Here is a 26,635-nt window from a genome sequence, read left to right as displayed (position 1 = left end):
GGAGACGGAGGGTTCCACACCCCGGGGGGGGGGGCGGCCACGGGCGTGTTGGTTAGGAGCTGGACCTCGATACTTCCATCTGGGAAAGGGGTTTCCAGGCCACCACAGGCCCTCCTCCTTTTGTCCTGGGAGTCCCCAATGTCCAGGACTCTTTGCAATCAGTCCCCCCTCCTCCCCCCTCCCCCTTCTCCTCCTTCCTTCCTCCCCCTCCTCCCCTCTTCCCTCTCCTCCTCCCTCCCTCTGCCCATCCCGCAAGCCCTGCCTCTGTCAACACCGCTCTGTTCTCCGTAGCTGTAAGCTTTTGAGCTTGTTTTTTTGTTCATTTGTTTTGTTTTTTGGGGATTCCCCATGCAAGTGTCTTTTCCTGTCTCATTTATTTTGCGATGCATAGTGCCTCGCAGGCCATCCAAGCTGTTGCAGACGGCAGGATTTCATCCTTTCTTTGCGGCTGACTCGTGGTCTGTGCTGGCCCTATACTGCACCTTCGCCCGTCCATCCGTAGGTGGACGCGTGCGCTGCCCCGTAGTTGGGTTACTGTCGGCGCGGCTGGAGTGAACCCGCGCTGCGTCTGTGGTTCCGTTTCACCAGGTAGATAACCCAGCCGTGGGGTTGCTGGGCCATATGGTATTCCTGCATTAAGCTTTTTGAGGGTCCTCCCTACCGTTTTCCACAGCGGCTGTGCCCGTGAGAATTCCCAACAACAGGGCACGAGGGGTCCAAATTCTCCACATCCTCGCCAGCACCCATTGTCTCCTGTGTGGGCTACAGCCGTCCTGGCAGGTGTGGCGCCGCATCTCCCTGGGTGTGGATGTGTGTTTCCCTGAGGGTGAGTGACGCTGTGCGCTTTTTCACGTGTCTGTTGGGTGTCTGCAGGTCTTCTTCTGAAAAATGTCTACTCAGATCTTCTGCCCTTTTAAATTAAATTTAATTTTTTTATTTTTTTAAAGATTTTATTTATTTATTTATTTGACAGATCACAAGTAGGCAGAGAGGCAGGCAGAGAGAGAGGAGGAAGCAGGCTCCTTGCTGAGCAGAGAGCCCGATGCGGGGCTCGATCCCAGGACTCTGGGATCATGACCTGAGCTGAAGGCAGAGGCTTAACCCACTGAGCCAGCCAGGCGCCCCTTCTGCCCTTTTTAAAAAAAGGTTTACTTATTTATTTTAGGAAGGGTAGATTGAGAGGGGGGGAAGAATCTGGAGCAGATTCCCTGCTGAGTGTGGAGCCCAAGGCTAGGGGTGGGGGTGGGTCCATCCCATGACCCTGAGATCAGGACCTGAGCTGAAATCAAGAATTGGACCACCAAGCCACCCGGGTGCCCGAGTTCCATACAAATTTTAAGGTTTTCTTTCTGGTTTTGTGGAAAATGCTATAGGAATTCTGATGGGGACTGCATTGAATCTAGAGACTGATTATTCTTCCAGTGTTATTCTTCCCTTCCTTGAGGGTGGAACATTTTCCCATTTCTTTGTGTCTTGTTTTGCCTTTTCCATCAATGTCTTATAGTTTCCAGCACGCCCGTCTTTCACCTCTTTGGTCAGCTTTGTTCTTAGGTCACTTTCAGTCTTGTTGACGCTCTCGTCAGGGGCTGGTTTCTGCACTTCTTGTTAGGGTGGCGCGTCATTATCCCATGGCAAGGCGACAGAACGGTGTGTATTAACTTTATATTCTGAGTTTACTGATTTCATTTATTAGTTCTAACGGTTTTTGAGGGCAGTCGCTAGGCTTTTCCGCTGTAATATCACGTCGTTTGCAAACTGGGATCATTTGAAATCGTTCTTTCTGATTTCGTGCCTTTCATTTCTTTTTCTTGTCTGATGGCTGTGGCGTGAGACTTCGACACCATGTGAATGAAAGCAGTGACAGCAGGCCCCCTTGTCTTGTTCCTGATCTCAGGGGGAAAGCTCTCAGCTTCTCACGTGAGTGTGATGCTAGCTGTGGGCTTGCCGTGCGCAGCCTTTTTACAACAAGGGGTGTTCTTTCAACACCCACTGTCTTGTGGCTTTTCATCCTAAACGGAAGTGGTATTTTGCCCAGTGTTTTTCCTGCATCTGTTGAGACCATCGCGTGATGTTTGTTCTTCCCAGCCACTCAAAATGCTCAGCACCCGACGGGGAAGATGTTTTGCTCTTACAACTTACAGTATTTTTTAATAGCAACGCGAGACTGGGGAACATGGAAATATACTTTCTCACCTTAGCAAGCCCACAGCATCTACGTTCCCCTCCTGTCTGGGTGCTCCGGAAGCCGTAGGATTTACATTATGTAAAGGTGGTGTGAGTCCTGTTCTGCCTTCCCTGGCGAGTCTCCCTACACCCGGAGAGGAGAGGAAGGCCGTCCACCCAGCTCCTGCAGTGGGAGATGCTCATGGACCATTCTCGAGTAGGTAGATGACCGCTCTGATGCGTCCGGAGGAGCCCAGGCTGGCTGCGTCTGTGACACGGACACTGTGATGGGGACCCTCCCAGTGGTCCCCGCTGCCCCGAGGGAGCTCTGTGCAGCCTCTGTCTCGACTGAGCTCAAGAAACCCATTTCAACTGGGTCTCCTGAGAGAGTGAATTAATTAGCTTGCTGGGGTTTATGGCCTGGGAGGCTTGGGGCCTTGGCAGCAAGCCCCTCCAAGCCTTATTTAATACCGGGCTGGTGAGCTCACCTTCCCAAGGGTGCGGGGCAGAAGGGGTCCCATGGAGGCCCCCAGTGGAGTCATTCCCGTGTCCGACCCTGCCTGGTAAAGGGACTGAGCCTGCAGAAACGAAGATTTCAGCTGTGTCTGATGGCCGGACCTTTCCCAGCATAGCTTTATTTGGCTTTTGACATTTTTATAGTCTGGACATGACCCTTTGTGTGTCTCAAAGAGCACATGCGTGGGAGACAGGGTAGATAAAGGGAAGCAGGCACCCTTCCTCTCTCCTCAGGGAGCATGCCCACTGCAGCCCCCCACCCCAGGCTTCTCATGCTTGGAGGCAGGGTGGCTCTCCCACAGGCCTCCTGCACAGCCAGGGACGGGAGTGCTGGGGAGCACTAGGTAACCGGCAAGCTTGGGTCCCGTCCTGTTGCAAGGGCCCAGCTCATGTCTCCCCACCATCCATGCAGCCCCACGAGCACCATGGAGGAAGCCTTAGGGAAGGATGTGCCCTTACAGTGGGTCCTCGTGCTGAGCCATGGGACATGGTCATGCTAGCACTGTCATGCTAGCTCTGATACATATACGTGTTTGGGGAGATCTGAGCAGTGTCCAGGGCAGGTCGGCGTTTAGGGGAATTCAAGGAAACTCCCAACCACCATCCCTGGTGGTAAGGAATGTGTTGGACATCTGCAGATTTCCAGCTGCTTTGTCACAGAAGTGACGTATGTGCCCCGCCATCTGTCCCCCCTCCAACACGTGCGGTTCCTGAACCTTCTCACTTCAGTTGAGAGGAAGCGTGGAAAGCGTCATCACAGGGAATTCGTTTTCTCCAGAGAGAGAGGAGACGGTGAGAGGCAGAGGAGCTGTTTGGAGCAGGGCCCCTACACTGGGCGCTGGGGGAGCTGTCAGGTTCCCACCCCCTTTGCCGCCACAGGCGAATGCTGTTCCTCCTCGTGTGCCAGTTGAACTGGGGGCGCAAACCTTCCGTTCTCTCTCGCGGCTCCTGTCTTCACCCGGGAACCGATTCCCTTTCCTTTGGTGCTGATGGGTGCCTCGCGGTGGCCATGAGGAGACGTCCTGGTCCCCTGTCCGTGTCCCGCCTCCCCTAACTCAGCTGCGTGTTTGGACAAGGCATTTGCGCTTTTGCGAACAGCAGGACGAGGCCGCCCCAGCGGGGAATCCGTGAACATTCACCGCGTGGCTTACTGTGAAACGTCTCCTCACTCCTCCCTGACTCCTCCCTGACGTGCACACTGGGGTGGAACCGGGGTGCGGAGAGGAGAGACGTGTGCTCTGTGCACCCGGGGTCCCTGGCACGCGGCGGTGTTCCTGCGGGGCTGGCCAGATGCGGACTGAGCGGCGTGCAGGCACGTGGCGGTCCAGCCACCGGTGGCTCAGCTTCGTGCTGGGGATTTGCTGGTCGTCAGCCACCTGCCTGTAGGCCCCAGAGACTGTTAGGGGCAGGCGATGGGCTGCCTGGGGCTGCTGTCCTAACCCTGCTGGGGTTAGGGTCCTGCGCTGGGGGTGAGCAGGCCCCTGGCTGCGCACGCAGAGCCAAGGGCCCTGTGCTGAGCTCGGGCTTGTCCACATGAAGCACTGGCCGTGGGCGTGATTGTCACAGCTGCAGGGAAGGGACAGGGTGCCGTCTCCACCCTGTCCATATGCTTCACCAAAATAAACACAGGGAGGATTTTTGTCATATGTCCTTCTCTTAGCAGTGGTGCTGTCAGGAGGGGACTGGGGTCAGTTGTTCTTTAATGAACTCTCTGGTCACAGGCGTGCTGGTTATAAGCCTTAAGGTGACCTTTTCTTCATCCCAAAACCCATGTGTGCTTGACGATAGGCCCTCCCAGGGCCAGGAGCGGCACAGAGCCCGGCCGGCGTCTCCCCGTGGGGTGGGAGTTGAGGGGAGAGTGACCCTGTCACAGGCCTTCTCCTTCACTCTCCTGTCTTACCCTGCGGGTGGGGGGCACCGGGATGGCCCTGTGGCCTGAACCTGTGTAGCTCTGGGGGCACTGTGACGGCCCTATGGCCTGAGCCCTCATGGCTCTGGGTTGGGGGCAGAGAGACTGCTTGTGGTGTGGGTGCGGACCCAGCACGGGAGCCGCGGTTCTGCACTGGGTGCCCAGCCACATGCAGTGGGGGGTGTCCAGGGATCCTCGCAGGGTCACGTGCCCGGGCTGTGCTCGCCAGGGTCGGGCTTGGAGGTCGAGCCCTGCCTGGTTGTGCACAGTGGGGCTGGGTCCCCTCCCAGTGCCTCAGGACAGCAGGCTCGGTCTCCCTGCGCGTGTGGCCCCGCGTGGGCTCAGAGCCGTGGGGGCCCCCATGGGAGCCCTGAGCCACTGTCCGTTGCAGGTACGTGCAGTTCCTCAGCGGGCTCCTGTCGGGGACGGTGAAAATGAACGCCTCGCCGCTCTTCCTGCATTTTGTCATCCTACACGGCACTCCCAACTTCGACGCGGGCGGAGGTGAGGTCCACACACCGCGCTCCAGACGTGCAGCCCGTCCCGGACCCTGCGCTCCCCCAGTCTGCCTTCCCTCCCTACCCCGTCCAGGTCACTGTGTATGGGGTCCCTTGGCCAGGAGGACCTCTCCCAGGGAGCCCCGCTGTCCCCTACTCTGTGGTCTGACTCCAGCTCTGTTCCCCAAAAGCATGGACACAGCACAGGGGCCACCTGGTCCCAGGTTGCCTCTGTCTTGCTGTTTGTCAAACTCCTGTCTGTCCAGTCCTGCTTCTCATGGACAACTCTTTTTTGCAGCGTGCCGGCCCTTCCTGAAGCTCTACCAGGCCATGCAGCCCGTGTACACGTCCGGGATCTAGTAAGTGCTGTGCTCACGGGAACCGCACCTTCCCGAGCCGCCCGTCCTGCGGGAAGGGGTTAGGGCGTTGATGGGGGAGAGTGCCCGGGGGCTGGAAGGGGCACCTTGGCTCCAGGAAGGGGTGTGGACGCGGACCCTGGTGGGCGGGGAGGCCCACAACCCAGAGTCCTGTGACAGGGTCCACAATGGGGAGCCTTCTCTCCTCTGTGTGTTTTCGGCAATGGGCAGGTGCCCTCAGGATGCCTGAGTTTCCGGGCTTTCCTGGTTTGCTTTCTTGTTTGCTCGCTGTACGTGTTTTGTGGACATTACTAGAAAGTGAGTGAGAAGTAGGTTGGAACGAGCTGCTGTCGTGGTCGGGACTCGTGGCGGACCCGCACGCGGGGGGCACCTGGGCGCTCACGCACTCTGCTCGTTACCGACACGCACAATCCACACTCCGGCCGGACCCCGGGGAGGGGCATCCCAGGGCCACGCGGGGTATTCTGTGTCCTCTCCGAGTTTGAGTGGCGAGGTCGCTTTTCTCAAAAGGGGTTTTTTCTGTTAAATCGTGAAATTGCATCGTGGTTTACCTTCTTGTGTGTCCCAAAGCAACGTGGGCCCGGAGACCCAAAGCAGCATCTACATCGCCATCGAACCCGCCCAGCTGCTGAAAGGCGACATCATGGTGAGTGCACGTGCCGGTCCCTCCGCCTTGGTGATGCCCGTGGAAAGCACGGCCAGTGGCCATGATCTGAAGGCCTTTGGCTTATTTTCTGGGCAAAGATGTTTTACTAGAAGGGGCAGAAGGAATCGAGAGGACCACTTGCTATGTGCTCTCTGACCTGCGGGTCCTAGCTCGGGCCCTCTGCATCCGAGGGTCCTCATCCCTTGACTACACGTGTGATCTCGCGTGTCCTTAGTGGTCCCAGTGCGAAATCCCCCGGCGTATCGCAGCTCAGCGAATGACCTTCCTGGAGAGCCCTCCGGGTAGTCTCAGATCGGGGGCACACTGCTGCTTGGAAGAGAGGACGTGTGACATGTTAGCCTCTTCTCTGTCTTGAATATAGAGGATGTCGTTCATCTAAACTAATTTTAGAGGCGTTTGGCACAGGGAAACCGTGGGGCTGCTGTGCCTCCTTCCCACACGCACAGAAGTGATTTCCCGTGTGTCTGCAGGGCCTTGGGGAGGGGGCGCCTGTGACAAGAGGGTAAATGAAGATTCTTACTCGTTTCCCCTAAACGTTTGGATTTCAACATCCTCCCTCAGTGGCGGGCCTGTCCTGAGTGCTCACGAAAGCCAGGTCAGCGGGGTCGTGGAGGTTGGCTTCCCTGGTGAAGACATCACACTGCTGAGTTCAGCCCACGGTGTGGGAGCCCGCTGTCCGGCGAGAGGGCTCTGCAACGTGCATTTCACAAACAGCATGTCGCTCGCCCCTGACGACCTCGAGGTGAAGGGGCCGGTGTCCTCAGGCCACGGGGGGCCGAGCGGATGTATAGGGTGCCAAAGCGGACATATAGGGGCTGAGCGGATGTATAGGGGCTGAGCGGATGTATAGGGTGCCGGTGCCTTTCCTTAGCCCATTTGCTCACACGTTCTGATGCACTGTCCCCATGGAGAAAGCTTTTTCTTCTAGAATGTTCTGCAAGGCAGCACCCAGTCTCCCTGTGGCCAGGAGACTGAGAGGGAGAGGGGAGGGTGTGTCTCTGTGTTCTGCCCTGGTGACCTCCAGACATGTCTCCCAGGACTCAATTATTAGACAATGAGCTGAGCCGTTATTGGGCACCTGCTGCATGTTGGACAACCCCCTAGGGCTGCACGTGGCCATGGCTTTAGTCTGCCCACAGCTTCTGTGTCTACTGTTGCCCTGGGTCTACTGTTCCAGGTTTAAAGGAGGCCAAGCGACCCAGAGAGGCCACGAGAGGCGAGTGGGGATGCCGACATGACGTGCGTGCCCGGCGCCCCGTGGTCTGGTCGGTGCCTCGGGAGGCGGCCTGTCTAGAATGGGTGTCCCCTGTTATAAGGACCCCAGGGAGGGGGGCAGAGCTCCAAGATGTGGTAGGTGACTCTCGAGCACGGAGTAGCCTTCCCCACCCCTGGACTGTGGGCTGCTGGGGCAGTGCGTATGGCCAGTCAGCAGCCTGGGGTCCTAAGCCCTCCTCCCCCCTCTTCCTCCCCCTCCCCCCCTCCTCCCCCTCCCCCCTCTCCCTCCCCCCTCCTCCCCCCTCCTCTCTCCTCCCCCCCTCCTCTTTCCCCCCCTCCACCCCTCCTCCCCCTTCCTTCTCACCCTCCTCCCCCCCCCCTCCTCCTCCCCCCTTCCCTTTTCCATCCCCTCCCTCCCTCCTTCCTTCCGCACCAGGAATTTATTTACGCAACTGTCCTGTTTTGAAAGTTTTGCGCTTTCTGGGTCTCCGTGTGGGGCCCTAGCACAGGAAGGAAGGGAGGGACAGGGTGACATCTTTGTCCCGAAGGCGCTGGTGGGGGCAGCGGACCTGCGGTGGGCGAGGGACCCCAGGATGGGCCGTGCTGGGTGAGGTGGGCAGGCGGGGAGCTTCCGAGGGGTGCTCAGTCGTCCTGGGGGTGATTCGTTGTCCTGGGAGGGCGAAGCCAGATGGTGCCGGCTCGGTTGCCCGTGGTTCTTCTTTGGGAAAACTGGTGATCCTGAAGCCCTTTCCAGGGCCCTGAGGCCACACTGCTTCTGCCCTGGAGGTCGCCCTAGAGGAGGGCTGGTGCAGGGAGCAGGGGAGAGGAGGGGCCGGAACCTGGCCTGAAGGTGTGTGTGAGAGGCTGCCTGTGGGGAGAGGCCGTGCTCCCAGGGGCCGGCCCTGAGCCCCACGACTGGGTGCCCACCGGGTCTGCCGCCTGCAGGGTCTGGGTGGCCTCAGAGGTCACCCCGCGTCTGCGGACTTGAAGCTAAGTGAGGGTCCCGACGGGGTTAGGAGCGACTGGGTGAGCTGGTGTGGGATGACGCCATCCGTGAGCACGGGCACGGGTGAGGGCTTGGCCTTGGGGCTCCCGTGGCCTCCCCCTGCCCCAAAGCCCTGCTCCCCTGCACGCCCGAGCCCGAGGGCACCTGTGTGTGTGCCTCACCACTCGGGGTCTGCGGAAACACCCGGAGCAGGGAGCGTGGGGGCATTCAGAGGGGACCCGGTGTGGCCCTAGGGAGCTGGGCGGTGGGTCCTGGAAGGGAGGCGGTGGGGGCAGGCAGGAGGCCCTGACCCTCGAGCTTGGACTCCACGCCCGCGTGCTGGGGCCGGGAGCCAGCCCTGGGTGAGTGGTGACCTCCCAGACGTGCTGGCCCTCCGGCTGGATGTTGTCTTGTGTGTTTGCGGAGCTGTTGCCCACACTGTGTTCAGACTCAGAGGATGCCTCCAGGCATTCACGGCCGCGGGAAGGGGGCCCTCGTTGCCACAAGTATGAGCCCCACGTGGTTCTCAGGTCTCCCTAGAAATGGATTTGGTCGAGTAGCTAAGAGGGGACTGTGTGGCACCGGGCTCTTCCCTGAGCCTCCTTTGCTAGGGCCGGGAGTCCAAAAGCGGGATCCAATGGCCCTTGTCGAGAAATTTCATTTCCAGCTTGTACCTAAGGGCTCTCTGAGGTGCAGACAGAGGCCTGGGGCCCCTGGGTCACTGTGGCAAGGAGGCCTGGCTGAACAGGGGGCAAGGACAGTCCGGAGCGGGCTCTGCAGGTGACAGTGAGGCCATCGGAGCTCACAGGGCTTTGCGGCTTTGTCCCGCATGGCCTACAGTCCACGTCATCGGGGGGTCAGGCCCACGGTCCTGGGGAACAGCGGACGCATGGCAGGGAGAACCCTGTGCTAGGGACGAGCAGGACCAGGCACAGGTGTTGGGAATCAGGAGGACGGGGGTGGGTCAGGCCAACGCCAGGAGTGCGGAGTCCTGTCTGGGTCCCTTTTGCTTGTCTGTGCTTCACCTCGGGGCCTGGAGCGTGGATGGAACACATGCGGAGGGGACAGGAGAGGGGACAAGGCTGTACTGGTCTGGGTTCTCCGCCCCGTCTGGCCTTTTGGATCTTTCTGGATCTCTTCTGTCCTGTTCTCCTAGCCTTGGGCCACCAGCCAGAGACCCTATGCTGGCAGACGCCTCTGTCTTTGCTGGAGGCTTCTCTACCCCTGGCTCCTGGCTCGCAGCCTGCCGTGCTCCTGGCTGTCCCTCAGTGCCTGGTGGGCCCCTTGCTTGTCGCTGGAGAAGCTGCTGACCCCTGGCTGAGCGCAGCAGCTGCTCCCTATGCCCCCTGCCGGTCGAAGCTGCCCTTATGTGTGCTTATGTGTGCCCCTGGGCCCCGGGTCCCCCTTCATGTCCACCACCCCAGGCTTCTGGGACCCCCCAAGTCCCCCAGACACCCAAGTGTGAATTTGCTGTCTGGCCCACATGTCACCCGTGATGGAGATTCTGCGCCCAGATGTGCTGACCCCTGCTGCTGGGCGTAGCCCCCTGCAGCCTCCCGGGTGAGCGGACGCAGTGGCTTCAGGGCCCTGGGCACTAGAGGCAGAAGCCATGGTGCGTGAGTGGGTGTGGAACAGGACAGCGCCAGTGCCTGGGCGTCCTGTGGCTGCGGGTCTCGGGGTGAACGCTTTGTGGCGCACAGGGAGGCACCTTGTCTGGGGGTTTCTATTTCCATTGCGGGTTTCTGTTTCCATCCCCAAAGCAGACAGAGAAGACTCCCTGGCCGGTTTCCTGGGAGCCGCTCGCCTCGGGAGCACCGGTGCCGTCCTGCCCCTTTGTGCGTTCCCCACCCCGGGTATTTTTAGGGTCAGGCGACAGTTTGACTTATGCTTCCTGTGTTTACGATTCATTTCTGTACACGCTGCACTTTCCGCCGCGTTATCAGATGGAAGGAGAATGATACGGGCTGTGGCTAGGAAGGGGTACTTTTCCATCACGCGGGGTGACACGTCCTTGTGCCGCTCACAGAAATGACGCCCCAAGGGGTTCAGTCAGGGGAGCAGCAGAGGGAGAAGCAGACTCCCTCCCGGCTGAGCAGGGAGCCCGACGTGGGGCTGGATCCCAGGACCTTGAGATCATGACTTGAGCCGAAGGCCGATGCTTCACCAGCTGAGCCCTCAGGTGCCTTCCCCCTGCTGCAGCTGCCTTAACAAAGCTCCGGAGGCCAGGGGCTGAAAACACACCTCCACTGTCCCCGGTCTGGAGGCTGGACGCCCCCGATACAGGCGGGGCAGGGCCGGCCCCCTCAAGGCCTCTCCTGGTCATGCAGACAGCCGTCTCCTCCCCGGGCCTCACAGCGTCGTCCCTCCGTGCCTGTCCGTGTCCTGGTTCCTCTTCTTATGGGGCCGCAGCCAGAGAGGAGCAGGGCCCGTCCTGGTGGGCTCATTGACCTTGATCACCTCTTGGTGAGAATCTAATCTCCAGATACAGGCCCGGCCGAGGTCCTGGGGGTCAGGCCCCGTGATTTGAATTTGGGGGGGGGGGCATAGTCCAACCCATGATTCCTGTGTGCAGTAAGCAAACCTGTCCCAGCGAGACGAGCAGCGACATCACGCCCCCCTCCCCGTGATCGGGCCTGTGGGCTTGTTCAGTGCTGGTGTGCTCCGCGGGCAGGAAGGGGAATGCACGCAGAGCCTGCTCCCCAGTTACCTTCCTACTGGGGGCGGGGTGAGCAGGCAGGTGACCCGTGCGCAGAGGGAAGCACGGGGGACCCTGGGGGGAGAAGATGCTGGGGTGTCGGAGGAGAGGTGACCCAGAGGACAGTCCGGATGCTCGGGTCATAATCTGTGGGGCCCATGTTGTGCTGCTGCTCTGAACCCCCGGGGCTTTTGGATCCCCGAAATCCACTTGGGGGTCACCCCGGGAGGAAGACGGTGCACAGTTCTGTTCCCCGATGCTGGCAGAGCACAGAGGGCAGGCCGCCTCCGCTTCGTCCCCACGGGCTGAGGAGCACCTGTCCCCCCTCCCCTATGCCCCCCCATCTCCCTGCGAGCTGGGGGACAGTTGTGCACTGTGGCTCTGCCCAACCCCCATGTGGGTTGCTCCCTCCTCCCCAGGAGGGTCGCTCCACGCGCCCCTGCGCAGGGCCAGCCCACGGGCGAACCTCACCTCCGGGGAGCCGTGCGCGGGGAGTAGCTTCCGGGGCGGTTGCACACAGGCCCGTGCACGCAGGCGTCGTCCTTTCCGCCCGGGAATGTGGCAGTAGCTGTGGCAGCAGCGGCCACTCGGAAAGGACGCGGAGGAGCAGAGACGATGTTTGTAGGTTTACTGTCGACAGCAGCAGAGGTTCTCTCCAGGTTCTTGGGTTTGCTCTGGAAGTGGGGGCGGGGGTCACTCCCCTGGGTCACATCCTCCTAGAAGGCCGCTCGCCCCGCGTGTGCGTGCAGACAGATTGGCTCCTTTCCTCCCCTGGGATGCGATGTGGAGGCTGGTTCGCAGAGATGACAGGGGCCACCTTTGCAGGAATTGGGCCGTGTGGGCTCTGAGGGGCCGGGACCTGCTGGGGAGACCAGGGCTCTGTTTGTTGTCCCCTCCAGGCGGGGGGCTCGTGGGGGTGCACTTCCTGGTGAGGCCGGGCAGCAACCACCCGCCGTCTGACCACCAGACGCAGCCAGCCCGCCCCCCTTGCCCTCGCTCTGCACCGCCGGCTCCCCCATCACCCGGGTCCACCCCTCCCACAGGGCAGGGCCTCAGGTGCTCAGTAAACGTGCTGTCCCCGGGGAGGAGGGCAGCCTTCATGCGCGCGACCAGGCTGTTATGTAAGCTCGCTGAGGAATGCCGTGGGCGCCAACGCAGCGGGAGCCTGGCCGTGGTCCAGGGCCTTGATGGGCTCGTAAACACTTTCCCGTCCTGCGTGCCCCATCTTGCTGTCTCTGCAGTGCAAACCCTGTGGCCACTTACATTTTGTCCTTGTGGTTGTGAGGCTCTGTGAGCTCGCGCCTGTGACCTAACTTCTCCCTGGAGGGCACGGCGGCTCAGAGAGCTGCTGCAGACCCACAGCACCATTGCCGATGCCCTCGTGCATCCTTCGCTCCCTGTGTGGACTCTGGTCCTCTGGCGGGTGGTTCTTCCAGACCCCCGCGGGCCTGTCCCTGTGCTCCCTCGGACTTCCTGCGCGCACACCCTCTCCCGTCCTGTGCCAGCCCTCTTCCGTGCCCGGCCTGGGTCTCGGTGCATCCCGGGGTCCTAGCTCTGTGGTGGCTGTGTGCTGGTCCACAGCGGGCACCTGCTGACCTCTCCTTGGGTTTGGACGTGATCCCAATCTTTCAAAATCGTGGCCCATGTTGGTGCTCGCTGCGCAGGCGTCCAGACATCCGCGGGCGAGCTCTCCAGGTCTCTGTCCTCTCAGTGCATGGTTGCCGCTTATGCTCCATGGATGTGACTTCCTCGCGGCCTGTCCCGGCAGCCACAGGCCACCAGCAGCGGGGGTTGGGGGCATGAAGCTTCTTTTGCTACTCCTGTTAATAGCTGGGCGTTCGGATGATTTGGGGGGAGAGGGAACACTGCCCGCTGACCTCTGACCTGGGCGCAGGTGCTCCCGGGGCTTCGACCCCTTGGTCCCAGGTGCCGTCCTCTTGTCGCTGAGAGTCTGAAGCACAGACACCCTCGTGCAGTGTGAGGGTCAGGCCTGGCTGTTCGTGCGAACGCCGGTGGGTCGGAGCTCATCTGAGGGGCCGTTCCATCACACTCGAGGACACTAGCTGTGCGTGGCGTGCACTGTGGGGACCGAGGTCCCGGCGGGCCGTGCTTCCACATGCCCGCCACTCAGTCCCCTCGGGGGCCCGGGCGGGTTTTTAGGCAACACGAAGAAGGCGAGGCTGAGCGGAACAGGGCGGCTTGTTGCATCAAGACTGAACGAAGTGGGGTTGGCCATGGACCTTCTCCCTTCCGACGCCCCCTCGCCAGAGGCTTCCAGCCTCCGACAACACAGCACGTGGTTCTCCTGCGTGTTGACCCAGAGTGAAGGTTTCATCCTCATCACGGAATGGCGGGAACCCGCCGTGGCCTCCGAGAAGTCCATGTCCCTGCCGAGGACCTTCCCCAGGCGCGAGCGCTCCTCACGAGCTGTAGCGTTCATGTCATACCCGTGTGCCCCGCCGTGGCTTCAGGGACAGCCTGGGGTGGACGGAGGTCATTCCTTTCCTGCAGGGGCCAGGCTGCGGCCCTTGGGTTGTTAGAGACGTGCATGTTCCAAAACCTGAAGGCGGAGGATTGCTGCATTTTGGAGACTTGCAGACGCCAGGGGGACGAAGGGGACGTTCCGGGCCTCGGTCCCTGTAATCTTTATGAAGTGCTGTCGGTACTTGAGATCTTAAAGGGGGAATTCGGGGCGCTCTTGTCCAGCATGCGCTGACAGTTCTTTCCACTGAGTGTGGAGAACGCGGTTCTGGCCCCTGACTGCCAAAGCTAGCCAGCCCCGCCGGCTTGGGCGGTGTAGGGTTCCGGCTCTACACGGGGTGTCAGGGACCCCGGGGGGCTCCCGGCAGGCGGGTCGATCCTGTCTCAGGGTCGGAGCTGCTGTATGGGCAGTGCTGCCCGGACCTCGTGGTCTGTGTCTTCTGAAGACACCTGGCGTCCATCCCCAAGGTGGGCGACTGGGCTGGGGTCGCCAGGTGCCACCCCATCTGTGGGAGGAGCAGCTCAGTGTGCAGCACGCAGAGGTGTGCGGGGAGCCTGGGTGTCAGCCAGCATGCTGGGGAGAGTCCCACGGACACCCCGTGGGATAGTGTGTGTCCCCGCCGGGCGGCTGCTCTGTCAGTGAGCTCAGTCACTCCTCCGTTCTGAGCCCTTGTCCTGGGGAATGTCTGCAGACACCAGAGTCACACTCGGCCTGGGGAGGTGACTGTGTCCCAGGGCAATCAGCCACAGATGGCCTGGGGAGGGTGACTTCCATCTCTGACCATCCATTGCCCCCGAGTGCCATGACCTCTGCCACCACCACTTCTGGGCACTTGGTGGGGGGGCTGGGATTGGTGGCTCTGAGCCACCCTGTTGGGGGTCAGCTGTGATGAGTCACAGTGAGCTGCAGAGGGAGCCCCTTGGGTCCCTGTGGAAGGTAGGACCCGGCCTAGGGGTGCGGGGGAGGAGGAGCTGCCGCTTCGGAACCAACTGGAGGGGGAGCCTATTCATTGGGGGTGGGAGGAAGGCCCCAGAGACAGGGCTGTGCTGGGGGGTGGGGGCTGGTCTACCCAGCACTCGTGGTGCCCCTGGTTCCCCGGGGTCCTGCGCACAGACCCCAGCGGCCACGCATGGTGGGACCGCTCCTTCCTGCGGTGTGACAGTGGGGCCGGCCTGGGCTGCCTCCCACAGGATGGAGCTCCTGGTACTGTGGCTTCAAGCTTTGCTTCCCCCCGGCATTTAAGAAGTTTGGAGATCCAGACCGGTGTAAGCCCGTATCCCCCCTTGTCCCAGTGTCACCCTCAAGAGATGGGGGCACCGGAGACCTCCTCCCACCCTGGAGGGGTCTCCTCTGGGGTCAGTGGGGTCAGTGCAGGCGAGGGCTTGCGGCATGGGGAGGCACGCACAGCATGTTCTGGGAGGAAGCCCAGAGGTGGGCCTTGGGTTGGGCCCCACTGGGAGGTCAGAGACCTCACGGAGCCGCAGGAGGAGACGGCACACTGTTGGGAGCAAGTGCACCGCACTTGCCGCGTGTCCCCAGAATTCTTGCCAGCCGTGTGCCCGGGTCCCGGAGGCCAGAGCCTGGGGCCTATGTCCTCAGCAGCCGCCCCGTGTTTGTTAGCACCGAACGCTCCCCGGACCGGCTGCTTACATTTTCTCCTGTATTTATCAGACCATTTCCTTATAGCACAGAGGTAAACAACCTCAGAGGGCGCGTTTCCCAGGGGCTTCTGGGGCTTGAGTTTTCCTCTGTGGGAGTGTCTGTCTGGTTGGCCGTACGGAGCCTTCCACTGGGGTGTTCTGCACCGCTGGGCTAGACCAGTGCGAGCGGCCGCTTCTTGTTGACCTTTCTGATGCACCAGACATTTGAGGCCCGTCTCTGGCCTAGAGAAGTCATGGCTGTGAGCGTAGCTGCCTCTGAGAGCCCCTGCCCCGGCCTCCAGCCTCCCCTCCCTTCTGGGCATACACAGTAGAGGGATCCGCTGCCCGTGCTCCGCTTGTCTGAGAACAGAATCCAGCCCGCTTCTGGCCTCGGGCCCCTGCGGACCCTGGAAAGGAGCCCCAGTCCTGCTGTGGCCGGGAAGCGGACAGGGGAGGTTGTCGGCAAGCGTCCTCTCCTGCGAGCCCTCCCTGCAGCCCCCACATCCGTTTTCCCCTGGGCGGGGAAGGTCGCCACGTTAAGGTGGGAAATGACTCTCAGGGTCCCTGCCTGCCTGCCCTTCCCCGCTGGTGCCGAGGGAGTGCCCTGTGTGCCCTGTGTGTGTGGGGGGGTGCATCTAAGCTGCACATGAGCCCATCACCCCTGAGGCCTGAGCCACTCCCAGGGACCCAGGGCACCCCCAACCCCGGGGCTGCGGTACCACAGCCTGGGCTCACATCTCCCCCAGGGTGCTTCTGGGGGCAGGTCTCAAGTGAGATCCAGGACATGGGACGAACAGGCTTGGGGATTAAATGCCGGGGCCTCCCCCACCCTTCCCCCCGTCCCCTCTTTATGTCTCTGCCCAACCCCGTGTCTTCCTCACTCTTTACGTCATCACCCACACATACTCATTGGACATCCCACAGATGGTAACGACCACCTGCTTCTCGTGTGAAGACAGAGGGGTTTTAAGTTGAAACACAGACAGTTCAGACCAGGGGAACATCCTCTCCATGGGGAGTTTTTAGAGCCCAAAAACGGGGCCATAGGACTCCATCCGAAGCCGGTTCCCATGTGCTGGTCTGACAACCCAGGCCATGCCCTTCCTGGGAGCAGGTCCCGTGGGAGCACCGAAGGCAGGGGTCTCTCGGAGGGGGGCTGGCCTGCACCCATCCGTCCACCCCTCCTGCTCAACAGCTGGCCCTTGGCCTGCCCCTCTCCACCCCAGGTCAAGTGCTACCACAAGAAGTACCGCTCGGCTACCCGCGACGTGATTTTCCGCCTGCAGTTTCACACGGGGGCCGTTCAGAGCTTCGGACTCGTGTTCGGAAAGGAGGATCTGGACAACGCGAGCCAAGGTGGGGCCACGGCTGATGGGGGTGCGGGGGGCGGTGGCCGCGGGTCCTTGGTCATTTCCGTACCTGTTCAGCCCCATGCCGCAGACAGTGAACCTGCGTGCTGCGCAGTACCGGTCTTTCGGAACGCTGAGCCCTGGTCCACAGAACATTCCGGAAAAGCGGTGGAACTTTGCCACCGCGGGGACATGGGCGCCATCCGGGTGGGGTTGGAAGCACAGCGTTGTCCGTGCTTTTTGGCCACTGCATCTCTGAGCTCGTCGACGTGTGATTTTTTTTCTCAGATGACCGTTTTCCCGATAATGGCAAGATTGAGTTGCTTTTCTCCGCCACTCCCGAGAAGCTCAAAGGTAGGCGGCGTGCCGAGTGCCGGGGCGCGGTGCTCACCCGGTGGGGTGGAGGGTCCTGTGAGGTCTCCGTCCAGTCTCCCGCTTTTGTGCGTGTCGGGAAATTGCCGTAGGAGTTTTTTCAAAGCAGGCTGTCTTTCAGGGGTGGGGGTGGTTGGGAGACAGCAGGCCTGGCTGCATCAGCAGGACCCCAGGAACAGTGAGAGCTTGGTCCCTGGAGGTCTGTCTGCTGGGATATCATGCTGAATGTTTACTTCTCCCCCAACGAAGAATCGAGTGTTGTTGGAGAGGATTGGAAGTATAGTGGATGGCAGATGTTTATGTGCAAAGCAGGTTCTCCTTTCTTCTAAAAAATGCCTTGAAGGAGAGATCTTGTCCTTTTACCGTCAGGGCGAATGGCTCTTTGGTACAGCGAGATCCATATAGGGGAAAGTTTTGCTTTTGTTGCTGGGGACAGTAGGCCCGTCCTAGTGAGATCAGTGTCCTAATTCAGTGAATGGTTAAGGGCAAGGCTCATGAGGTCAGAGCCCCACTGGCCTCCCCTGAGTGTCGGCAGGTGGGCACGTGCGTCTGCGAGCCTGGAGTGGCCAGAGCACCCGCGTGCTCCCTGCCCACCTGGCTCTGGTCTCGACCAGGTTGTTGAGAGCAGTACATGACGCTGTGAACGCCCCCGGGCCCGTGGGGGCAGGTGTGGGGGTCTCGGCGCTGGCTGCCGGTGCTTGCGCCTGGGATGCTTGTGCCTCATCATCCGGGCCGGTGTACCACCATGTGCCTGCCCTGTGACCGACACCTCCTCCACACAGGGTGTGAACACTTGCGCAATGACCATGGAGTGATCGTGGACTTCAACACTGCAGACCCTCTGATCCGCTGGGACTCCTACGAGAGCCTGAGCGCGGGGGGAGAAGGTACGTCTGGCTGCCGCCGCCTGGGCCAGGGAGGGGCGGAGACGGTGGCCTGCTTACCGTCTGCTCGGGGTCTGCAAGCTTTCCAGAAATCCTGACTTCTTTAGGGGTCCAGAGCGCCCCTCTCCAGTGCTGTGGTTTGGGGGAGCCTATGAAAAGCAGGCTTGAGGATTTGGGGTGGCACAGTGGGTGTGGCCTCGCTGGGCTGTGGCCGGGCTGCTGTCCTGCACCCGGGAGCTCCCTTGGCAGGAATGTATGGGCTTGTGGAACCGCCTCACCTGCCCGTTCACCCTTGAGATGGACACCACGGGCCCTGGTGCTGTCATGAGGGCGGAGACGCTCTGCCGGGCTCCCCCACAGAAGAGACCTCACACAGGTCCAAGGAAGGATGGGGGCCTTCTCCCCGGCCAGCAGGAATAGTCCCCACCCCCCTCCATGGTGGGGCCTGATTTGGGAGAGAAAACCACCAGGCTCTTTGTCAAACTGGTTTCCTCTTGATGTACACTAGCCAGAAGCAGGTGTTGCTGAGAGACCTCCCCCTGACCCTGACGTCGTGGGCCACTGGCCTGCAGGGTCTCCGGGGAGGGACATGTGGTGTGCGTGTGGCCGAGCAGTTCCTGTCTTCATGGGGGTCAGTCATGCCTCTCCTCCTGGGTCCAGGGTCCTGGCGGGCAGTTGGGGGGGGGTGCCTGCTGTCTCCGTAGCATGCGTGGTTTGCCCTGTCCCAAGCAGAGAGCCGTGGGGGACACACTGTGTATGTCACGTACCCCGTCATGTTTCTCCCTTACAAGAGCCAGAAACCATGACACACGCGGAGTGGTTCCTGAGAGACCGGCCGGGGGCCCGTCAGTGTTCATAGGTGCAGCTGGCCCGGGGTCATGGGTCAGAGATTACGCAGGGCAGCCTGAGGGAGATGGGGCTTCCGTCCTAGCCCGCTGACCCCAGAGCTCCTCTGGGCAAGTTTCGTTCGGCCACGGTCTCCCCTGCCCTCACTGGTGCCTGGTGCCACGGGAGGCCTCAGAGAACAGTCTCGGTCGGGCAGTGTGAGCTGAGAGGGGTTCGTTAGGGTCGATGTCAGCGTCTCCTGCGCTGGGCTGGCCGACCTGGGGCGCTGCTTCTTGGGACTGGCCAGGTAGCCCCAGGCATGCAGAGGACAGGGACCATCAGGGAGAGCTGGCCCAGCGTGGCCTCTTACACCTGCTATGCTCCTCTCCACCCACTGTCCATTCTGTTCCTTACTAACCCGTGCCTTGCTGGACTGGGCGTGTGAGCGTGCCTCCTGCAGACCCAGCCTGCCCCCAGGTGCTGGAACTCAGGGTTCGGCTTCTCTGCAGAAGCAGTGGGTGGTGGCCCGTGGCATCCTGTTGGGAGGGCCACCGAGAGCAGTGGGGGAGGCATTGACCACCTTGTGGGGCTGCCACCCCCCCACTCTCCCTGACACTGACTTAGCAAACACTGGCCTTTGCTCCCGGGTGGGTGGGGTCTTGTGAACCTCGTGTCGCCACATTTTCGTAAGCCCACGAGTGTGTAACTACATCACCCCTGCAGCTCCGTCCAGACACACCGGACCTAATCAGTCCTGTGGACCCCGTGAGCCGCCTCGGCCGGCAGCACGGAACTCAGGCGGGAGCCAAGTGTCCCTGATGCACAGATGTTCCGTGTAAAGCACATTGTGACCTTCTCCTGCTTAGGACACCAGACAGCCCTTGAGGACTACTTTTGGGGGTTATTTTAAACAGCAAAAATACCAACAAAAATAATGGAAATGCGAACACTGATGTGCCATAGGACTGGAGGGGCTCGTTTATGGTGTGGGAGCTGGGAGCACACATGTGGGACGGCTCCGAAGCCGGCCCCTCTGTGCGCCTCAGTGAGTGACGGTGAGAATGCCACGAGCTGCTCTGGTCTGGGGTTCGACGTAACGGTGCTCGGTGAGTGGCTGGATTTGCAACGTGGAGCCCATGTACGGCCACTGACTCTACCTGCTGTCTTTGTTTTTTTTTTTGAAATCCTCCTTTCTTCCGCGTCTCCTGTGGAGCTGTGCCCTTTGGGCCTGGTGACCGGGACCGTCCCATCCGGGGGATCGTGGGTCGCTCCGCTGTGCCTTCCGCCTCTCCACGGTAGCTGTGTGGCCTTGAGCAGTCACTTGACCTCTCTGAGCCCTTCCCCGCTCTGCACAGGGAGTCGCCGTCAAGCCAGGGGTGCTGAGTAGACGTGGGCCACGGACCCCCGACAGTGCTGCAGGTCACAGGGCCCCGGAACAATGTTGCTCCTCCTTTGGAGCCCGGGGCTTGGGGACGACCTGGCCTGGCGTGGGGTCGGTGAGGGTTGGGTACCCCCAAGGTGGCTGTGGGAGGGCACGTGGATCCCATCTCTCCCTGCACCGTCGGACGGCCACTGCGGCGGGGTGAGACCGGGACGCACCAGGGCCTGGGGTGATGGGCTGTGGTGCCCTAGACCCTGCTGACATTTCCATCACCGTCATCCCAATGTTGCTCAGCCATCAGTGAGTGCACTGTCCCCAAATGTCACCGAGCGTCACACGGACAGGACTCCCTGAGTGTGGAGCATCACCCGCCCCCCAGAGACCAGTGATGGTGGAGCTCAGTGCTGACAGCCAGGGGGCTCTGTGCGGGGTCAGGAGGCATCTCGCTGCGGGGTGTGCAGAGCTGGTCAGGGAGCCGCATGGCTTGTGTTCCCGATCCAGCGACGACAGTCGGTGCTGCCGTTTCGGAAGTGGATTTGAAAGCTTTCCTGCTTGGAAATCGTGGTTCGGTGTTCATGTGTGGAAACCAACACAAGTGTGGACCCTCAGCCACTTCACCAAGGAGGGTCTGCTGTATCCGGCAGACGAAGTGGCAGGCGGCTTGGCCGGAGCGAGATGGGTGGGGCCCCTCATCCGCACGATGGACGCACCGCCCGCCAAGCTCCCAGGGCTGGGTGCCTCATTGCTGTGTACCAGCCAGGAACGTCCCTTTGCCGCACACCCCGGAGCTCAGGCGCGTGCTGGGTTCCTGCGACAGTGTCTGCTCCCGGACATCCTGCTTGGACCTGGGAAAGCACCTGCCCTTCACGCTCCTGATTCCAGGCTCCAGCCTCCAGCCCACCTTTCAGGGCTGATCCCGGGACCCCAAGAGTTCATCTGCCCCAGAAAACAGGCAGCAGACAGGAAGGAGGACTGTGTGCTGACACACTCGTCTTACCTGAAGAACAAGACTCTCATTTCTGTGCTCAGAACCGAGGGAACGTCCTGTGGGGGTTCGCTTGACACCGGGCTGGATCCCATCACCAGAATGCACACCATGTCGGAGGCAGTCGAATGAGTGACAGCCGGGCACGAGCCGTCTCGGCCCTTTGAGCCCACGGTTTTGCTAGCCCTGGTGGCATCTGAGAAAGGCTGTCAAGATCCAAGTCTGACTAAGTTTGTAGGCGGCAACTCACATGAATGCCACTGGGACGGCTGAGCTCCTGGAGCGGCTTCGCCCTGCACATGGGACAGAGGCTCAGCCGGGTGTGGCCGGGGTTCTCAGCCCCCCCGGCCCCCGCCTCACAGCCTTGGACCCGGGTGCGCTCAGAGTCCAGCATGCGCCCCTGTACCGTCCTCCGCATCCCCCGCCGTCCGTGACTGAGGGGGCATCGCACCTGCCCACCGATGCTGCACCTGCTGACACGGCCTGGCACTTCCTGCCCGGCCCCGCATCCTTCCTGGGAGCGCGGTGTTTGGACGCTGTCATGGGCGCCCTGCCTTGGGGACTAGCAGCTGAGCTGTGACTGCTGGTGGGCTTATAACCAACGCGTATTTCGCGAGGTTAGGGGGTGCTGACCTCTCAAAGGATGGCCGGGGCATCTGCTACGGGGACGGGCAAGCCACCTTTGGGATGTCAAAGGCCCAGACTCTCGGGTGGGATTCTGGCCCGTGAAGGCAGGCGTCAGTGATCCTGGGTTTCTGCGTGGGAATTAACATCGAGGCGGTAAGTGAAGGCAGAGTCGTTCAGCTTTCAGAAGCCAAACCCCAAAACCTGGTAATTAAAGGAACACACTAGCCTGGAAAAAACCTGGAAGGTGGGAGCGGCCCTGCCCACCATCTCCCGGACGGCGCATCCTGTGACGTCCGCGGGTGTGCGATGCACGGGTGCCTACTCGAGGCGTGGTGATGGCTTTGTCCCCCGTCCCCCTTCTGGGACACTCCTGCTGACAAGCTGTTACCAGTCACATCTCATCGATTCCCGCGTACCTTCTCTTCCGTGCGCCTCAGCTGGGCGAAGGCGGCGCGCACATCAGGCCCGGAGGCGGCCTTCTGTGTCTTCCATGGGGAGACCCGGTCTCTCGCCTGCCAGGTACAGGAAGGGCGCCCCTTTCTCAGTGGCCTCCACCCAGGGCCTGTGGGGGCGTGTTGGCTGTGTCGGGGACATTTCAGCGAGGCCACCTGCACCGGGAAAGCGGGTTGGGTCTCACTCCGTGTTTGGTAAGCAGAGCCAGAGCCTGAGCGGGGCCGGGGCTGGGATGCACGTGTGCCCCCCCGGGTGTTGCCAGGTAACCCGGCCCCAGCCGTGCGTGACTCCTCTTGGCCGTGGCCTTGACGGGGGGAGAGGCAGGGTGTCCTTGGGCGCAGGCCGCCTGTCCGGCAGCTCCAGGCCCTCCAGCAGGCATGTCCCTGGCCGTTCCCCTGCCCGGACCCTCTCTGCCCGCCGTCCCTCCCCTGCCTTCTGGATCTGTCATGTTGGGGGTTCTGCGCGGAGCCCTACTCGGAGACCAGGTTCTGCCGTTGACAGCTGGAAGCCACGGCCCTCAGGGTTGTTTTGCGACAATGCAGCGTTGGAATTGGATTTAAATTTCAATAAACAAGGGGCATCTGGGTGGCTCATTCGTTAAGCATCTGCCTTTGGCTCCGGTCATCATCCCGGGGTCCTGGGATCAAGTCCCACATCAGGGTCCATGCTCAGTGGGAAGCCTGCTTCTCCTTCTCCCACTCCCCCTGCTGTGTTCTCTCTCTCTCTGTCAGACAAGTAAAATCTTAAAAAACAAAACAAAACAAAAAAATCCTCTCAACAAACAAGGTTTTTACACACACAATTGCACGTAATCCAGCTTTTATTCCCACTGCCAGTCCAAGGACAGAGGGCATGGCCGTGTTTCATTCTCTTCTCTTTCTGGAAGCTGCCGTCGGGCAGGGCAGAGGGCGGGAGGCAGAAGCGTGAGACGATGTGTCTGTTCCTGGAGTTGCGTTTACCATATCGCGCCCGGACCACAGAGCATGCGGTAGGCCTGGCAGCCAGACGCTTCTGAGAACTGGGCTCATCTTGGTGGCAGTGTGTGACCCTGCGTCAGCCGTGGGGGATGCAAGGGACCCTCAGATTGCTCAGTACGTGAGCTGGGGGCTAGCACCAAGCCCCCCTTGAACGGGGGACAGAGCTGGGGGGTGGTTGTCCCGGTCACTGCTCCACGCAGCCATGTTCCTAGGAGGCCCTTCTCTGTGGGGATGCCTGGCATGTGGGTGACCGGGTGGCAGGTGTGTCTGTTCGGGAGAGGAGGCTGGTGTCAGACCATTGGGGGCTGCAGATGGGCAGGTGCAGGGGCCAGGAAAATGGGTCCTGGTGGATAAGCAGAAGGCATCTGGATGGACCCCGGTGCACGGCAGGGTTCCCTGCACACACTCAGTGCTCACCTCACTGAACAGGCCCCGGATGGTGCTTGGCAGCCCCGGGAAGTTTTCCTCCCAAAATTGAGAGGTGGCGCACTTTTAGTTGTTTTACGTTCACGTAGCAGTGGCTTGTTCACAGCCCGATGTAGCCCTGGTGTCATGGTCCCTGTCGTCATGGTCCCTGGGACGTCGCTGCAGGACATGGGGATCTTCTGAGTCCTGATGGAATCGCGCTGAGGGCGGTCACCCTGTGACCTGTGACCTGTGTTGGATCACTGTTGAGTGTGACACTCTCGTTACCCGGCGTCGTGCTTGGTGCCCTTCGACCAGGTGTCTTGGATGTGTGGCTTCGGTCTCGAGACTGCTGGAGACATTTTGGTGCTTTGCTTTTGGACGAGGATCAGGCCCCAGTGAGCAACGCGTGAGAGCAAGGAAGCATCCCTGAAAGCTTCTGTCGGGGCTGGTTGGGGCCTCCCTGAGGCCTCCCATGGGCGTCTCTCTGTATCCCACCTGCAAGGGGCCCCCCAGCCTCCTGTGCCCCCCGCCAAGGGCTTCATGAGATCGTTGGGAAACCCACGGAGTCTTCCCCGCACTAGACATGTGATCCCGTGTACAGAGTCACAGCTCTGGTGACACTACAATGTCGGAGGCCTTCACAGACGCTGAGCCAGCCGCTGCCTTCAGTCCACACCTCAGCAGGGCCTCAGAGACCACGTCGTTGCGGGAGACATGGGCGCGGATGGCCTGATGGGCTCCGTGTCATCGAACCCTCTGGTGGGAGTGCTGGGAAGTCACGGCAGGTTGACCACAGCGTGGACACCGCGAGTCAGGCGGGTGCGGTCACCCCACGATCACTAAGGCCTGCGGCAGCTCGTCTGGGAAGCACCAAGAGCGCCCACCCTGGGCCGTGCACAGGAGGACGGCGAGTGGCATGGAAGGAGCTCTTGGTTCTGGAGGTGGGATGGGTGTGCAGGTTGTGTCCTCCGACCCAGCAAGGCCCCAAGCACTCTGGAGACGTGCAGCTCTGATTCCTTTCTTTTGCACATTGTCCCTTCTGTGACACATGGGGTCCGCTCCTGCGAGGGCAAGGGGGTTGGTCCGTGTCCTCCCTGCGCCCCATCGACCCGGCCTTCTGGCTCAACAACAGTGCATTACATCCCTAACAAAAGGGATCCTTTCTTCCCGGTGAGAGCCAGTTTATGGGAGGTGGGCGCTGCCCTGTCGGGGCTGCCGCCCACCTGGCAGGGTCCCTCCTCGGGCTGACAGAGCGGCCACACGGGTCAGGGCTCTGATGGGGCTGTGATGGTCTGGGGCTGTGATGGTCTGCGCGGGCCATTCTGCCCATTTACTGAGTCGGAGCGGGAGGCCCCAGTGCGAGGCCCCAGCACAGGGCTGCGCCGCGAGGGTGGGGCATAAACCGGGGTAGCAGGTGCGGATCCCGGGAGGGGAGGGGTGGAAGGAACGCGAGGAGGCAGGATGTGCTCTGTGTGATGTGCCCCGGGGAGCTCGAAAGGGAGAAAGCCTCGGAGAGGAAGGAAGTCGGGCAGGGATGTCCCCACAGTTTGAGGAACGCATGGGATGCTCAGGCCGTGGGATGCTCAGGTGGCGGTTCGTCTGTGGTGTGGGCGGTGGGTTTGGAAGGCTGAGGTCTGGCTGAGTGGCTCCTGGGAAGCCTTTTCTCCGCCTCCTCAACCTCCAGAGTTCAAATTTCACTCAACCTGATTGTGCGAAACCCCGCCCTTGTGTTTACATTGCACTGGCCTTTTTGGAGGAATCCAGTCAGGGAGTCCCAGGCTTGGCCCAGAAGGTCTCGCTCCCCAGAGAGGGCAGCCGGAGCCCTGCCAGGAGGCACACCTCCCTGCCCCCCCCCCTCGCCGCGTGCACGGGATGCTGCTGTTCTGGGGGTGAAGGTTTTGTGCGTGGGAGAGCAGGGCTGCCAGTTGCAGCCTGGGCACACTGCTGGGCTGTCGGGAAGGACGGTAAGTGGGGAGTGTGTGCGCCTGTGTTGCACACGTGTGTGTGTGTGTGTGTGTGCGCGCCTGCGCACGCACGGCCTCTGCAAGGCTTCCTAGACCTGCATCAGAGCCCAGTGCTTCTGGGAGACTCGCAAACCAGACCACTAGAGGCACGGACGATGCTCCTGGGGAGATGGGACCTCCAGGGTTTAAGGATCTGTGGAGTGCCAGGCCAGCTCCGGGAAGCCGGTTCGCGGAGGAGAGCCTGCCTTGTGTGTGTGTTCTCTGGGAGCGGCAGGCCATAGTGGTTTGGAAGGGGGTTCATGGCTGGCTGGCCCGTTGAGCTCTGATTTGGCCACGATTGCCTGTTCTCCTGGCCCACTGGGTCTGGAATGTGTTTTCGTGGTTAGGAGTGCCTGCAAGGGGCCAGGTCAGAGGCTGCCCAAGTAAGTGCCCAGGACATGCCAGGTCAATGCTGGGTGGTTGGCAGGGAGAGGTGCTGTGCTGTCGTGGTTGGGGGGTGGGCTGCTGCGTGCCCCAGTGCCCTGTACCACACTGTGCTGAGCCTAGCCTGGGGACAGGTGGGAGTGCCCTCAGTCCTGGTGGCCTCCTCTGCTGCTGAGAGCCACTGGGCGTGGTGGGCGCGCCCCTTCCCGGAGAGGCGCTTCTGCTCAGACTTCCCGGATGGAATGCTTTGCTCCTACTCTCTCTCTCTCTCTTGCTTTTCCCTCCTACTCTGGGTTTCTCCAAGAATTTACAGCCTGCCTTGTTTCTAGGGAACGTTTGGCCAGAGCTCATCTTGGCTCCGGAGGGAGCAATTTCCAGCAGCCCGGCTCAGCGGGCGAGGTGCCCCTGCCTTCCTGCGGCGGGCGCCTTCCTGCCTGGCGGTTCAGGGGGCGGCTCTGGGTCTGGGAGCCCGGCAGCGCTCAGTCTACAGGTGACAAGGATCACCCTGAGAAGCCCCCAGTTCGGGGATGCAAGTATTTCGGGGCCCCAGTCTCCTTTCATGCCCATGAGGGTCCCTGCATCTTTTGCTGCTCAGAAAACAGAAACCAGGGTTGAGGCTCAGGGAGGCTTCCTTCTCACCCTGGAGCATATCGGAGTCGCCGAGGGTCTGCTCTTGGGGCCAAGAGGTCGTGTTCTCCGAGGCCCAAGTGTTCTCGATTTACTCTGGAATGAGAAGTAATTCAGTACAAATGCAGGGCAGTCTTTAATTAGCACAGGATGCAGGATGCTATTGGAGTAAAATGAAAGCAGACCTCGTTTCGGGAGAGGTTTACAAGGACCG

General features: G+C 61.1%; 1 protein-coding gene across 19 annotated transcripts in view; it reads left to right on the top strand.

The window, feature by feature from the left end:
• Positions 1–26,635, top strand: part of TNS3 (tensin 3) — a 200,610-nt gene that overhangs the window by 105,515 nt on the left and 68,460 nt on the right. For 12 of the 19 annotated variants that reach the window (XM_082692739.1, XM_082692741.1, XM_082692740.1 and 9 more), the window contains 6 exons: positions 4,980–5,092; positions 5,384–5,444; positions 6,033–6,108; positions 16,373–16,502; positions 16,784–16,849; positions 17,650–17,754. In XM_082692739.1, the coding sequence (XP_082548865.1) occupies positions 4,980–5,092; positions 5,384–5,444; positions 6,033–6,108; positions 16,373–16,502; positions 16,784–16,849; positions 17,650–17,754 (551 nt within the window). Of the gene's footprint in view, positions 1–1,788; positions 1,918–4,979; positions 5,093–5,383; positions 5,445–6,032; positions 6,109–16,372; positions 16,503–16,783; positions 16,850–17,649; positions 17,755–19,299; positions 19,375–26,635 lie in introns of those variants that run through there. The other 7 variants (XM_082692737.1, XM_082692747.1, XM_082692736.1 and 4 more) reach the window with 2 other exon arrangements.

Source organism: Mustela nivalis (genome assembly GCF_964662115.1).
Source record: "Mustela nivalis genome assembly, chromosome: 12".
In the NCBI taxonomy this organism is placed as follows: domain Eukaryota; kingdom Metazoa; phylum Chordata; class Mammalia; order Carnivora; family Mustelidae; genus Mustela; species Mustela nivalis.
The sequence above is the reverse complement of the archived record's forward strand: the minus strand, read 5'-3'. Positions and strand labels throughout refer to the sequence as shown.